The 15,671-nt window shown below is 46.2% G+C and overlaps 1 protein-coding gene, 1 long non-coding RNA gene and 1 pseudogene across 9 annotated transcripts in view; 2 read left to right on the top strand and 1 right to left on the bottom strand.

Moving 5' to 3' along the window:
- ABLIM3 (actin binding LIM protein family member 3) overlaps positions 1-3,466 on the bottom strand; it is a 104,913-nt gene extending 101,447 nt beyond the window's left edge. For all 8 annotated transcript variants that reach the window (XM_058280752.2, XM_058280709.2, XM_058280717.2 and 5 more), the window contains exons 1-2: positions 3,287-3,466; positions 2,821-2,919 (exon numbers count right to left, since the gene is read on the bottom strand). In XM_058280752.2, the coding sequence (XP_058136735.1) occupies positions 2,821-2,860 (40 nt within the window). In that variant the 5' untranslated portion in view covers positions 2,861-2,919; positions 3,287-3,466. The remainder of the gene's footprint in view (positions 1-2,820; positions 2,920-3,286) is intronic.
- LOC139437166 (uncharacterized) overlaps positions 2,922-15,671 on the top strand; it is a 34,578-nt gene continuing 21,828 nt past the window's right edge. Inside the window, exon 1 of the long non-coding RNA XR_011646880.1 lies at positions 2,922-3,027. This is a non-coding gene — a long non-coding RNA (uncharacterized lncRNA). The remainder of the gene's footprint in view (positions 3,028-15,671) is intronic.
- LOC101432550 (kinesin-1 heavy chain pseudogene) lies at positions 13,788-15,557 on the top strand (annotated as a pseudogene).

The raw sequence follows: 15,671 nt of genomic DNA, 5'->3' as shown, positions 1-15,671 counted from the left end.
GCAAATCACTGAATGACCATTCTCCGGTCTTTGACATCTAAGAAACGTGTCTCTCTCTTATTAATAAAAGTCATTTATAAATGCTTCCAAAGCATTATCTTATTTAGTCCTCAAAACCACACTTGGTGGTATTCTTTGCAGTTTGCCACAAAGGTGTTAAGTCCAAGAGACCTGAGGTCAGTTGCCACCAATGACAATGGCCACACGTTTGCCATTGTGTGTTGTGTGTTGCCAGCCCTCACCAAGGGTCACACTCTGCCCTACACGAACCATTACGTTTCCTCTTACTCCAAGCTGAGGCCAGTGCTCACACTCTACAGATGGGACAACCATGGCGAAGGTCACATGGTTATTTAGTGAAAAAAAGTAGACTGGAACCTGGGACTCTCTAAATCCAAAGTCCAATCTCTGTCAACTCTAATGCTGCCCAAAGGCTACCCATGTTCCTCCTCTCCAGATTAGGCAAGGAGCAACTACACACTGTGAACTGCCTTATGTGCCCAAGTGCCTTTGATAATTTAATAGTGAACTGCATGACATTGGGCAATCTACTGAACATTAGCTACAAAGATTCACTCAGTAAATGGGGGTAATAATTCCCACACACATGGTCACAGGTTGGGTGTTAGAGTTCAATGGGTCACGTAAGTCAAGTGCTTAGCACAGAGGCTAGTGGAGATTGAATATCCAACAAAGGGAAGTGAAGAAAAAACTAAGCCAGGGGTTGAATTAGGTCCAATTTTTGGCATGAGTACTAAGTCAAGGAAGAGGGCACTGTGGCCTAGAACAGGCCCCCAAGGATGGCCTACCAACCCTCCGCCCTATGACCTCATGACCCAGCCGCTCCTCGGCTCGTAGGGTCTGGGTCCTACTCTCTCCACACGGTTGGGAGGAACCTCGCCCATCACTGAGTCCAGCCTGAGCCCTGAGCTTCCGTCTCTTCCACTGTCTTCCCTGGGTGGACCCTTCAGCAGGAAGTAGGCAGCTGGGGAGCTCAGGGTCTCCCCAGGCTGCCCGTCCTGTTCTGCTCTGTTTATTTCCCACTACTCCTAGAAAACAAACACACTGTGCCTACTTAGAAAAAGGACTGGAGGCTGGAATGGCATTTTTAGTACTTATCTTCCTCAGTATTCAACTCTACTGGTTACCATTTACTTAAAAAGAGAAAAAAAAGAAAAAAAGTAGGAACTCTTATTTCCTTTTTTCAAGAATACCCAGTGTTACTAACAGGACAAGAGTTCCTTAGGATTCTGGAGAGAGAGAAAAGGGCAGGGTCAGTTTCCTGTTAACCTTATTTCTTAGTTCCTTGAAAAACAGATGAGCCATCTTTCTCTTTTCCTGTTTTAGTGAGAAAGGACTCCCATAAATACATTTTTGCCTAGATATAGCACAACGGGCAGTGCACATCTTTATTTGTCTGAAGGCATGCAGATATAAACATGTGGCCCATTAGGTGAATTTTCCTCTTTTCCTGAGCCTGGTATGAAGCCAAAACACCATTCCAGACTGTCAAACTCAATAGGCAAATTCTTTGGCTGTGAGAGGCAGAGGGAGTCCAGCCCCACTCACTTGCTAAGCAGAGAAATGTAATACACAAAGGGAGACATCAGAGAGATGAGTCATACAGAGACATAGTAAATAAATATATTTCATTGCCTTTTCACTGGGCATTGATTTATTTTCCTCCTGTCTATGCCAATAGCCTTGACATGGAGGGAAGGGTGAGGAAATAGTGGGTTTTGTGTGGACTGATAAGGTACAGATTTTTCTGGGCTTGCTGCTCAGCTCTAGCTTTTAATCAAGAAACTTGTCAATTCTTATATTTTAAGGTCCCTCTTCCCCCAGAAGCATCTGATTCAACCAGTCTCATTTCACAGAGTTGCAATCTGAGATCCAGGGAAGGGAGTGACAGCCAAGATGAAAGACCCAGGACAGTGGACTTTATAGGGTCCTCTGGTTCAACAACCCCCACTCGGTGCTGGAATGACCCAGACAAGCTAAGCTGGCAAGAGAGTGGGAGAGGGGACTTGGACCCGGATCTCCCTCCCAGGGCACTGTCCAGGCCACCGCCTGATGCCCATGGTCAAAGTGACTATATTAAAGAGAAACAGGCAGCATCTCCCTTGTATTTCTGACTGCCTTTCTCAGCAGCTGAGGTCCAACCCTGATCTGATTTGGGCTCTGCAAAGCAGTTGTTGCCTCTGACAAGTTAGAGCCCTTGGCGAAAAGGCTTGTCCCTTTTCTCTCATTCTCCAGGAGGGCTCAATAGCCTGTAGGTGTGTGGAGAAAACACGGCCTTGCCCAGAAGGCCGGAGGTGCACAGGAGCTGGATATTTCACAATCTCCAGATCCAAAGGTGGCTTCATGATGGTTTGTTTATCAAACTGCTCTTTCCCATCCCACAGTCTGCCCACCCCCGCCCACCCACCGGCCGGCCTGCCTGCTCTTCCCAGCTTGGACTAGCAGGGCTCTCTCTGGTTTTCCAGATGTGTGCAGGGAGGTCTCCTAAGAGCCCCCACAGTCAGACAATGGCCAGCATTTCTGCTTCAAAGGCCTTCCCAGGCATTGCTAGAAGGAGGCAGCAGCCTTCCCGGCAGAGGCAACTGGCACTGCCATAAAATATTAGCAAAATTGTCATGAAAAAACTGGACTGACATCCCTCTTAGAGGGAACAACAAAACCACTAAAACGGAGTCGGGGGGCCATGTGTCCACACAGATGCCCGGCTTCCTTCCTGCCTCCCGGGCACCCCAGCGCAGACTCCTGCACCTCCGCCCCCACCCCTGTTCCCATGGCAAAGGGAAGGCGGCATCCACTTACTGCTCGTGTTCATGGCGATGCCTCGGCACGGGTCTTTCATTCAACACGGAGGCCCTAGTTGCCTTCTAAATCTTCTCTTCTTGGCACCTCACGCATCACCTGGGGGTGGGGTGGGTGAAAAGGCAGTCACTGCCAGCTCCGCTTCCTCAGGTGCTCTCTCCCGCCGCTGTCTCCTCTCAGCCTGGGCTGGCGCCACTGGCCTTGAAGGTGAGTGGACTAATAAGGCGCAGGTGAGAGCAGGGAGGAGGAGGAGGAGGAGGCGGGAGGTCACCGACGTCCTGGTCCTCCGGCTCCGGGGCCCCGAGTCCCGGGCAGAAGCGCGGCTGGCAGCGCCTGCTCCTGCGCACCCCAGGCTCTTCCAGCCAAGCCTCTCCGGAGCCCAAGGGGGTGTGGACCGCAGGGAGGCAGGGCGGGGGCAGCGCGTCCCCGCCCGGCCTGGGGAGCAGCCATCCGCTCCGGGACTCACCTCTCGGCCAGCGTCGGGAGCCAGAGGCCCCTGCCCGGGCCCCTGCGACCGGTTCATGAATCCTGGTCCTCGTCTGGGGTCTCGAATTCCAAGGCGAGCAAAGCGAAATAGGAGAGCTCGACATCCATGATGCGGGCTCGAGGGTGGACAGCGCGGGGGGCGCGGCCGCTCGCGGCTGCCACCTGCTGGACGCGCCGGCGCGGCTCTAGGCCCCGCCCCGCGGGGGCTTCTCCCTGGGCTCGGGACCCTAGGGTGTGATGGGGAGATGGACGGAACCAGGCAGGGGTGCTTGAGGACTTGTTCTCCCCGCCCTCCCTTCGATACTGGTGACGAAGGGCTGGACAATGATAGGGTCATAAAGTCATAGTTAGGAGGGGCTGTGAAGAGAGGACTGGTTTTGCAGGAAAACAGTTTCCTCTGCAAACCCTGCTGCTAAGGGCAGGTCACTCCTGCCGCTGCCTCGTCTTCTTCCCCACCAGCAGAAGGTGGCTGGCGGACATTGGATGAGACATTACTGGTTCCTCGAGCCTGCTGTCTTAGGTCCCTAACTCCTCTATCACTGATTGATTTGTTACCTGTTTGTCATCTCTCTCCCTCATCACCCTTATCACTGATTTATTTGTTACCCGTTTGTCATCTCTTTCCCAAGTAGAATGTTAGCTCCACGAAAGCCAGGAGGGTTTACCATTTGGACCCCAATCCCTAGAACAGCGTCTGGCACTTAATACTCAATAAATATCTGTTGCTAGGATGACCCCACATCTTTTCCAGTTCTAATATTACATAACAGAGTGGAACATCTAGGAATACCCAATCTGAAACACTTCTCTGGCTGAGGAACATAGCCAGCATGTGGCTTCATGACTCAGCCTCACTGGTCCACCCCAGCCAGGTTTGTATGGTCAACCAACTCTTGCCCCCAAAGCAGTGTTGCTGGTTTTTTTTGTAATCTGTACTTATGGACGATTATTATAGAAACCTAGATTCTGAATTTTGGGGGTACGATTGAGTCCATAGGGTGGGGCTCTTTACATCCGCTGTTGACTTACCCTGTCACCTTCTGAACCTAATTCATGAGCACCCAAGCATGACTTTTGAGTGTAGAAAAACAAGACTGAGAAGACACATGATACTTGACTGTAGAATGATTCTGGTTAGAGCGTGTGTAGAATTACGCAGCTCTAAGCACTCAGCCCTGGTTTGTAGACAAGTGGGTCAGAGAGGCTGAGCTACCTGCACTAGGATACTCAGCATCACATGGCAGAAAGGGACCAGATCTCCTCACCTCTAGCTTGGTCCCCTAGGGGTGTCTCAGGGCACCAGAGTCTGGAATATCAAAATAAGGTTAGGTGGCAACCCTTGGAAAACTGGGGAAAGAACAACTGTTAGGACACCTTATACAGAGTGAAATACATTGATATGGCTTATGACTTCAAGGTAATACAGCCACTGTGGAAAACAGTTTGTTGATTCCTCAAAATCTTAAACATAGAATTACCATAGGACCAGGAAATTTCACTGCTAGGACTATTCCCCCAAAAGAATTAAACAACAGGCACCAAAACTAATATTTATACACCAATGTTTATAGCAGTTTTATTCATAATACCAAATGCCCATCAGCAGAGGAATAGATAAATAAAATGAAGTATATACATACAATGAAATATTATTCAGCCAAAGTAAAGAATGAAGTTCTGATACATGCTATCACATGGATGAACCTTAAAGACCTCATGTTGAGTGAAATAAATCAGACACAAAAGGACCGATATTGTATGGTTTCTCTTATATGAAATACCTAGGACAAGCAAATCTGCAGAGGCAGAGAGCAGAACAGAGGTAGCCAAAGGCTGGGGGGAAGGGCAAATGGGGAGTTATTGCTTAATGGGTATGCATTTCTGTTTGGGATGATGAAAATGTTCTGGAAAAGGGTAATTGTGAAAGTTACACAATGTCATTATCCTTGATGTCACAGAATTGTTTGCTTAAAATGGTTGAAATGATTTTTATGATATGTACATTTTACCAGAATTTTAAAAAATAATTTTTAGATAAATCAAAGTATTTGAAAGAGAATTTGAAGGTTTATTAGGAATTTTTTCAAAAGGAGTGGGAGATAAAATAGTCCTACCATCTCACAGTGGTTCTCAAAATTTTGATTGTGTAACAACCACCTGAGAATCCAGTAAAAATGCAGATTTCCGGTCACTGGCTTCTCTTGTTCTGCATTTCAAACATGCATCCCAGGTGATTCAAGACCACTCTTTGGTACTAAAAGGGTCAGAAGTCTAGAATAACTTTAGAAACATAGTAGAAGATGGATAAATATCTAAATTATTTCAAAAGATCTCTTTAGAGAAACCCTATGTTTTCAGATTGGGTATTCTTATTCAATCCCCAAGTTACAGGTAACTTGCTAAAATCTAATACTTGGAGAAAGACATATTTTTCTCCTGGGGGAAAGTTCAGGTAAATATGTAAAAATTAACAGGATCTTTCAGTGAAAATATTCTTATTCTTGTTATCACCCAAAGCCTCAATTTCAGAAAATTTCAAGACATGGGCAATAAAAGCGTGATATTCAGTCAGTAATTCACTCACCGGCATTTATTTATCATCTACTTTATGCCAGGTCCTGCACTGGCTGCTGGGGATATAAAATGGTAAGCAAGACAGACAGGCACCCTGACCTTATGAGCATAAATCCTCACTGGGTGGGAGTGGAAGGGGGAGGAGGCAATAATTAATGAAGCAAAGCATGAATTAGATAAATCCGATGGTTCCCTGGTTAAGAGTTCAGGCTCTGGATCTGGACTGGCTGATTTCCAATCCCAGTTTCATCACTTACTAGCTATGTGAACTTGGGCAAGGCACGCAGTCTCGCTGAGCCTCAAATTCTTCTGTAAAATGGGTATAATGCCAGAACCTACTTCATGGAATATTGTATGTTAAAATACTTGGTATAATGAATGCATGACATATGAGACTTGATATACGCTAATTATTATCACTCCTCTCTTATACCTGCCTGAAGTGATAAGCCTGACATTTTCTTACTTATGCAGACCTGGTGGGCCTTTCTACAGAGTAGTGGTCATGAGACTGTGCCTCATAATTTTCCAAACACAGGGAGCTTAATTGACCAATGCTTTTTGTCTACGTTTTTTTTTTTTTTTTAAATACATCCCACTGGAAGCTTGGGAGAGAGCAATCTACAAGCCCCAAATAGCTTCTACTGTGACAAGAATCTTATTGTCCCTGCATAATTATAAAGATAGGAAGAAAGGGTTAAAATAAGCAAAAAAGCTATACCCATGAGGATGTCCACAACAATCAGGGGCAGCCGGGAAAGACGCAGAAGGAAGCGGGGGCGTGGGGGTGGGATTCTCTGTGGAATCAGCTGTGAAAGTCATCAGGAAAGCAGAATCTTGGCTCTTTCCTTGCAAGAAAATGGAGCTGAGAACCAGAGAGCAGAGGGTCCCTTTGTTTAGAAATTTGTTTTGGACATTAAGACTCCAGAATGGAGACAAACAGGTCCCACCCGGAAACAGGCAAATGCTCCTGGATGCTGGGAAAGCATGTGGCAAAACCATTGGGAGTCCATTTTTCAGCCTTCATCAAGGGAAAATAAAAAGGCTTTCTGGGCCAGTGACCACGGTCTCACTCCTTGCAGGCTGCCCTCACTCTGCTGTAACAAAGGACCCTAAACTGGGCAGCTAACAACAGCAGAACTTAATCCTCTCACCCTTCTGGAGGCTGGAGGTCTGGACCCAAGGTGTTGGCCGGGCCACTGCTCCTCCCGGGACTCTTTCTTGCTCCTGGTGGCCCAGGTGTTGCCTGGCTGGTGTAGCCTGCCTCCAATCTCTGCTCTGTTTCCAATGGCCTTCTACCTTCCGTGTGTCTCTGTGTGTAAATCTCCCTCTCCCCTCTCTCCTAAAGACATCAATCATATTGGGTTTAGGTTACATCCTAATGCAGTATGACCTCATCTTAACTAATTAAGACCCAATTTCCAAATAAATCACATTCTGAGGTTCTGGGTGGACATGAATTTTGGGGGGCCATTAGTCAACTCAGTACACTAAGGTTCTCTTCTCCACAAAGAGCTGCCATCTTTCCTGACTTCCTGTCACTTCCAGGGGTCCTCTCTAACTCTCTTCCCTACTTTCTGCCCTCTCCTCGCTGTTATTGGTGAACACAGCCCTGGACCCCCACTTTTCTTTCCAGCTGCCTGTCTCTCATTCCCATCCAGTTCCATTCTCCACTTCCCTTCATCGCATCGCCTGCCCCTCTCCTCCTCAAGTCCAGTGCTGCCCCTGCTCATTTTTGAATGAATCTCAACATCATCTTCCTTCTAGCCTAGAAGGTGTGGGAATGGTGGGAGAGAGTGGTTGTGATATGTTGGCTTCTACTTGCCAACCCTATATAACTAGACTCTCTCACCAAGAGTGAATACATTTATTTTTGAAAAATAATACGGTTGTTAACAACATGTGACAGATCTACATATGTTAGTGGGGGAGGATTTCCATGTTATGTGATTAGATAAGACAAGAAAATCGCAGAAAAAACAAGCAATATGATTCCTTTTAGATCAAGATATATGTTGTACAAGCTTATATATTATATGTAATATATGTATAGAATACATATATAATGTTATATAGTTACATCATTTTTACACAAATGGGATCACACACATGTTCCACATATACATGTATTTAAAATGCATAGAGAAAGACTTGGAAGGACACACTGTAAATTACCTGGTCCTTGGATCAAGGTAAACTTTTGTATTAAGCAGGTGTAACCAAATCAGTTATACAAATACAAGATGTAAGAGCTGTTGGCAAACATTTATTTGAAGAGCTAAAAGAGCCCTTCATTTTTCAGTTCATTCATTTGTTTATTTATTCAACAACCTCTAATTGAATGCTTAGACTGTGCCAGGCACTGAGCCTGGCAGAAACATGGGGGAGACAACAAGCAAATAAATGCACAGACTTAGGATTACGGTCTGTAAAATAAGTGAACAGGGGGCAGTAGTAGGCACTAAAGGGTGCAGCTTTCTGAGGAGATGGCATTTGAGCTAAGGCTAAAGAAGAGAGGGTGCAGAACTAAGAGGACCAAGAAGAGAATCCCAGGCCCAGAGTGGGGCAGGACGGGATCCCAGTGACAGGGCTACGCTTATTTTGGATGAGCTGTGTGGGTTGAAGATGATCATGGAGGAGCGTGTCCTCAGGATTAATGGGCCTGGGATGGAAGTGGCTCTACTGGCTGGGAGATCACAGACCGTGGTTGCGGTTCTGCTGCGGTAGCGTGCAAAGTGTTGAAGCCCAGAGCAATGGTATGAGATGACTAGAATCCTGACTCTACTGTTTACCACTGTGTGTGCTAAGGCAAGTGACTGAACCTTTCTGAGCCACGGACTCCTCACTTATAAAATAGGGATTATAACAATACTTATTTCACTGTAAGGATCAACAGTGATAATGGTTATAAGGGGCTTAGATGTAATATCAGGCATTAGTAAGTGCTCAATATGCTTTAAGTGTATAGCCTTGAAACAACCACCTAACATGTTAGGTGATTTCTCTAACCTAAGTTCGCATGTTTGTACATGGAGGATTGGACTAGATGATTCCTAAGGTTCCTTTTATTCTAATGTTCTTGGTTCTGACCATTGTCCCCACAGGGGCACCACTGGTTTGTGCCAAGATCCAGGCCCTTAGCCAACTGTGAACATCCTACCAGGAGATGGTGCTTTCTGGGGACTCACTAACATGGGTCTGCTCCTCTCTTCCTCCCTAGAGGAGCTCCTGAAACCTTTGTGGGGTTAACAGGGATCAGGTCTGTTTTTCTGGATGAAACAGCGTTGTTACAGGGCCATGCTTTCCCCTTGTTTCTCACATTAAAACAAACAAACAAACAAACAAACAAACAAACACACACCCTATCAAAGTAGCTTCTGAATTCTTCGGGAAGCTACTGCAGGGGGAACAAAGGAACTGGCTCTGAGATCACAGCGTTGGGGGCTGCAGCACTGCCTGTGGGGAGCCCTAAGCAGATGGACCTCCCCCTCCCCCACCCCCAGAGTTCTTTGGTAGCTTTGTGCTCAAGTCTGGCCACTGATCAGTGGTCCCTCCTGACTTGGGACACACCAGTCACCCTCCGGCACAAGGACGGAGCTGGGGTGGGGCCAGCTCTGGAGAGGAATTGGAAGATCTGAGATTCAGCCCTGTTCCTTCCTTGGCCATCTCTCTCCAGCTCACTTTCCTCAGTGGTACAGTCTGTTTGAAAGGGATACCAGTGAGCCTTCTGTCCTATTCCTCCATTTCACAGATGAAGAGGCTGACTCTTCCTCATTAGTCACCAGCAATTGCTTGTCTGCCTGCATTTCTCCTGCTTGTCATGCCCTTCTTGGCTGTGCTTCGCTGGGATGAAGCTGGTTGTTTCCTCCAGGTCCCCTCCAATGCTACATTCCCTCGAAGCTATCCCCTGAGCTCCTCTAGCGTGGATTGGCCAGGCACCTTGGGATGCCTGCCTTGACCTCTCGTGCCCTGCATGGGGAGATATGTCAGCCTTCCAGTGGGACCTTCGCGCTTGCAGTCCCTATGCCTGGCTTGCTCTTCTCCTGTTTCTTGGCAAGGCTGGAACCTCATACTCTAGGTCTCAGCTTAAATGCATCTTCCTAGAGAAGCCTCCCATGACCAGTCCTGTCAGAGTATCATGGACAGTATCTTTAATACGTGGAGTAAAATCTCTCAGACAACATGAATTTACCAATCTTTTCTTAGAGTCCAGTTAACTTAATTCCCAAGCTTGGCTCTCTCCCCTATGATTCACTTGGCTCTTTCAGACCTGAATGCAAGGAGTGGGTGTAGCTCAATGGTTGAGTGCCTGCTTTGCATGTACAAGGTTCTGGGTTCAATCCTCAGTACTTCCTAAAAAAAAAAGACCTAAATTTCTGAATATGATTTTTCACTAAATCCTGAAGTCTGCTGAAGATGCATGCCTTTCTTAGTTATTCGGGTAACAAATGGGCTCTCAAAGCCACACAGCTGGGAAGTCCAATGCAAGAGAATAGGATTAGGAAACAGGAGGCCTGGGGTCCAGGCTTGCCCTCCTTTCCTAGCTATGTGACCTTGGGCAACCAATTAATGTCTTTTCATTTCAAGTCACTCAGCTGTAATGAATAACAGTGTTCACTGCATACTATTATAATATTTATTATAATTATCCCTCTCCTGTGTACATCTCGGAGTTGATCTAGGAATGAAATGAGAAATTGTGTACTTCGTGAAATAAAGTCCATGCAAAGTAGGTGGTGATTGCTGTTCCCTTATCTCATTTTAAATTAGTGGATTCAAGTTCAGGCGTTTATACAACATTTACAGAAGGTGACATCATGCCCTGACATCCAAGAAGGGCATGGAAAAGGGCAAGCAGAAGTCAGGGACTTCCAGGCTGTGGTCCTTTCTCCAGGAACACCATTAAAGTCTGTCCCCTGCTTGCAATGACACATTGTGATCTTAGAAGTTGTGATCCAAAGGCCTCCCACAGATGCCCTAGAACCTCTGAAAGGGCATGAAACCTCTATTTGGGAGAGAACCCCTCGACCCAGAATCAGAGTTGTAGGATGCTAGAATAGTGAGCGTTCTTAAGTGTTCATCAAAACTAAGTTTCTCCTTCCACAGAGCCTTAAAGGGATTGGGGATTCGATAAAGTCATGCAGTGAGATAGTGTTGAGGTCGGTCTTGAGTAAGGACAGGTCTCCTGGGTTGAGGCAACCACTGGGTGGTTAGAAATTCCTGTGACTGATTCTGCTTCTGCTTGAGGATTGTATCTAAGAGTAAAGTCCTCCTTATACCATAGAGGAACACTCACAGAAGTATACACAGAGAACATTTCATTGAAGCATTGTTATAGAAAAATAATTGGAAATAGCCTAAATTGCTACTCATAAGGAGATAAACTGTGGCATAACATACTAAGGAATACTACACAGCAACGGACAAAATGATGTGGGTGTTTATGTAATAATCTAGAGAGATATTCTAATGCTATCATTTAGTGAGGGCAAAAACAACTTGTAGACTGCTCTAATAAAAAAAGATATATAATAGATTTGGACAGAGATTGATAGGTAGGTAAGTAGAAAAAATAATAAAGCAGTTATAATTCAGTTGTGGCAAAATCTTAACATTTGGGGAGTCTGACTGAAAGGTAAATGGGAGTTCTCTGTACTACTCTTGCAACTTTTCTGCAATTTTGAAATTCTTTCAAGATTATAAATTAAAATTTTAAATAAGAATGTGGCAACTATGAAATTTTAAGTAAAAAAACACAAATAAGTTGTAGAGTCATTATATACAGTATGCTGTAATTTATTAAAACAAGTCCATAAAAATCATACTATATTTTCTCAGGGCACATGCATATGTATTTTGAGGCATAAGAAATACTGCAGAAGGATCTATATCTGGCTGATAACAGTGGTATTTAGCTCTGAGAGGGATAGAGATGGGAGAGTGAAAAGGTGGCCAGGATTGGAGGAGTGGGGTCTAACTGGACATTAGCTTTTGGGACCATGTTTATTTCATTTCATTTTTTTTTTTTTAACAAGAAAAATGTATTCATGCATTCCTGTTTAATTTAAAAATTAATAATACTCTTTAAAAAAATGAACCTCAGCCTCTATCGAGCCCTTCTCTTGGCTGGCTAGGCTGATTCATGACTGGAACTTTGAGTGGGTCATGGTGGCTAAAGGAAAGGAGAGGATCACTCTCCTTCTCAATGCCTCTGGTCACTCTGGCCCTGGGGGCTTGTTCGGATCACCTTCTATGCATCCGGTTGGTGAAGGAGGGAACTCCCGCCCTAAATAATACAAGATGGCCAAGCCTGTGACACCCGACATTGGACAGATGCGAGCGACAGCAGTTTGTCATGTACACTCACAGCCCAGGCCACACAGGGACTGAGCCAGCAGGGGCTGTGGGAGTCAGGCTCTTCGGTAGGAGACGATGGGGTGGCCTCTGGTCCCTGCAGGGGTGTGATTGGCTGGCTTGAATAATTTCGTGGGTAGGCAGGGAAGTGAAACCCATGAGGCTGGGATGGTCCAGTTGATAGGGGAACAAGCCAGCTGGGTGAGGAGCACATCTGGAGAGAGCAGTGGAACTCACAGTTAGAATTTTGGGGCCCTGAGAGGCTCAAAAATGTGAGGGCAGCATAGCTTTACCTTGTCTTTGGAGCCCTGTCCTCTGCCAGGTCTGGAGGTGAGCACAGCGTGGCCACTGTCCAGAGTGGCCCCTCTATACCTAACCTGCCGACTCAACAGAAGTTCACCGTTAGGAAGGCCCTGCACAGCACAGTCAGCTCAGACGCATCAACCCTGAGGCTCTGGTTCCAACTCCAGTGATGTTTCCACCTTCCAGGGGGATGCATGGGCACCCCCGTCCCCCCCAGCCAAAGCATGCTGCCCTGGCCCACTGCTCTGACCTCCTTTCCTACCCGTCTCCCCATTGCTCATCCTGCTCCAGCCTTACCGGCTTTCTTTTTATTTGTTCTGCAGCTACGCTTGTCTAGGACTTTTGTTGTCGCTGCTCCCTCCACCCCAAGACTTCTTTTCTTTGAATTTCATGTGACTGACTCCTTTTCTTTGTCCAGATTTCATTCCCAGTGAATGTTGCATCCTCAGAAAAGCCTTCCATGAGCACTCAATCTCAAGTTGTCCTTTCTCCTGTCGCTCAGACTCCTATCACTGCCTGGAGTTATACTGTACAATCTACTTGTGCCCTTGTTTACTGACTGTGTCGTCCATTTGAATGTAAGTGTAATGGGAGTGGGCAGCGGTTCTGCCCTCTGCAGCTCAAGTACCAAGAATGACAAACGAGCGGCGAGGGCACAGCCGGGCGGCCAGACCGGAGGAGGGGGGTGGGAGGGGCAGGAGGGGGCGGCTTCCTGGGTCCCCAGGACACCCCCAGGCCTCGCAGCCTGCCCCTCGCAGCCTGGCGAGGGAGAAGTTGAGGAGCCGCCGCACGCTCTGCCCGGTGCCGCGGCGGCGGCTGCCCCGATGGGCGGAAGTGAGCCTCAGGCCCGCGCGGCCGGGACACCCCGCCGAGTCTCGCGGGCCCCGCGGGCGCTGCTCTCGAGCGCGCCCCCGAGCGAGACCGCGCGGCGCGGGCTCCCGGCGGCGGGGAAGATGGCGGCCCCGGGCGAGGGCAGCGTCCAAGCGCCGTGTTGCTAACGGCCTCCCCACGAGCCTGAGGGGAACCGCGGCGGTCAGTACGTCGCCAAGCTTCAGGGAGAAGACGCGATCAAGGCCGGCGTCCAAGCGATTTGCATTTGATAGGGTGTTCCAGTCAAACGCATCTCAAGAGCAAGTATGTAATGACTGCACAAAAAGATTCTACTTGAGGGGTACAGTGGAACAATATTTGCATATTGACAGACATCCTCTGGGAAGACGCACACAATGGAGAGTAAACTTCATGATCCAGAAGTCGTGGGAATTATTCCAAGAACAGTGCAAGGTATTTTTCATTATATTTACTCCATGGGTGAAAAAATTTGAATTTCATATTAAGGTTTCATGGAACTATTAGATGTTTCAAAGACCAGCCTTTCAATTCATTAAGCCAAAACCCGAGTTCCCTCCGTAGCAGGATGCAGAGCGTTTTGTGTGTAGTCCAGTTGAAGTTATGGATACCGTAGATGACGGGAAACCCAACAGACACTTAGCAGTTACAAATATGGACGAACATAGCTCTAAAGTCACAGTATATTTCTTATTAATGTAAAACAAGAAAACACATGAACGGAACAAAAGCTGAGTGGAAAACTATCTGGTTGATTTAGTTGGTAGTGAAAAGGTTAGTAACGCTGGAGCTGAAGGTGCAGTGCTGGATAACACTAAGAGCATCAGCAAGTCACTTTCTGCTCTTGGAAATGTTACTTCTGCTTTGGCTTAGGGTAGTACATATGTTCTGTATTGAGACAGTAGGATGATGCGAGTCCCTCAAGATTCATATGTGCCAACTGTAGGACCACTATTGTAATTTGCTGCTCTCCATCATCATACAATGAATCTGAAACAAAATCAATGCTCCTATTTAGTCAAAGGGCCAAACAATTAGGAACGCAGTTTGTGTCGATGTAGAGTTAACTGCAGAATAATGGAAAAAGAAGTATGAAAGAGAAAAAGAAAAAAATAAGACCCAATGGAACAACATTCAGTGGCTTGAAAATGAACTCAACTGATGGTGTAATAGGGAGACAGTGCCTATTGATGAACAATTTGACAAAGAGAAAGCCAACTTGGAAGCTTTCACAGTGGATAAAGGATATCACTATTACCAATGATAAACCAGCGGCCATGGGTGGAGTTCTGGAAACTTTATTCATACTGAAAGAAAGTGTGCAGAAGAAATTGCTAAATTGTACAAACAACCTGATGACAAGGATGTAGAAATTAATCAAAAGACCCAGTTGGGAGAGAAATTGAAGACACAAATATTGGATTTGGAAGAGCTTCTAGCATGTACCAGAAGTATTTTATGCTAGCTGAGCTAAATTGCCTTAAAGAGGAAAGCAATGACTTTAAAGAAGTAAAGGAAGTTTTACAGGCCTTGGAGGAACTTGCTGTCAATTATCATCAGAAATCTCAGGAAGTTGAATACAAAACCAAGCAATATGAATTACTTAGTGATGAACTGAATCAGAAATTGGCAACTTGAGCAGGTGTAGATGCTGAGCTATAGAAACTTAAGTAAATGACCAACCACCAGAAAAAAATGAGAGATGCAGCAGAGATGATGGCATCTTTACTAAAAGACTGGGCAGAAATAGGAATTGCTATAGGAAATAATGATGTAAAGCAACCTGAAGGAATTGGCATAGTAGATGAAGGTTCACAGTTGCAAGGCTCTACATTAGCAAAATGAAATCTGAAGTAAAAACAGTGGTAAAATCTGCAAACAATTAGAAAGCATACAAACTGAGAGCAACAACAACAAATGGAAGAAAATGAAAAGGAGTTAGCTGCATGCCAACTTCGTATCTCTCAACATGAAGCCAAAATCAAGTTACTGACTGAACACCTTCAAATATGGAGCAAAAGAAAAGATGGAGAAGTAGATGTGGCTCAGGTGACTGGGCTGACCACATGGGAGGTCACTGGTTTGGATCCCGGTGCCTCCTGAAGAAGACAGCGAGCTGGCACAATGGGCAGGTGTGGCAAGCTGACACAACAAGAGACACAAGAAGAAAAGAACATAATGGGAGACACAACAAAGCAGGGAGCAGAGGTTCCTGGTGCCTCCTAAAGAAGACAGCAAGCTGACGTAATGGGTAGGTGTGATGAGCTAATGCAACAAGACTACAC

This window comes from Dasypus novemcinctus, chromosome 2, assembly GCF_030445035.2.
Source record: "Dasypus novemcinctus isolate mDasNov1 chromosome 2, mDasNov1.1.hap2, whole genome shotgun sequence".
NCBI classification, from domain to species: domain Eukaryota; kingdom Metazoa; phylum Chordata; class Mammalia; order Cingulata; family Dasypodidae; genus Dasypus; species Dasypus novemcinctus.
Note: the sequence above shows the minus strand (reverse complement) of the source record. Positions and strands in the feature narration are given on the sequence as shown.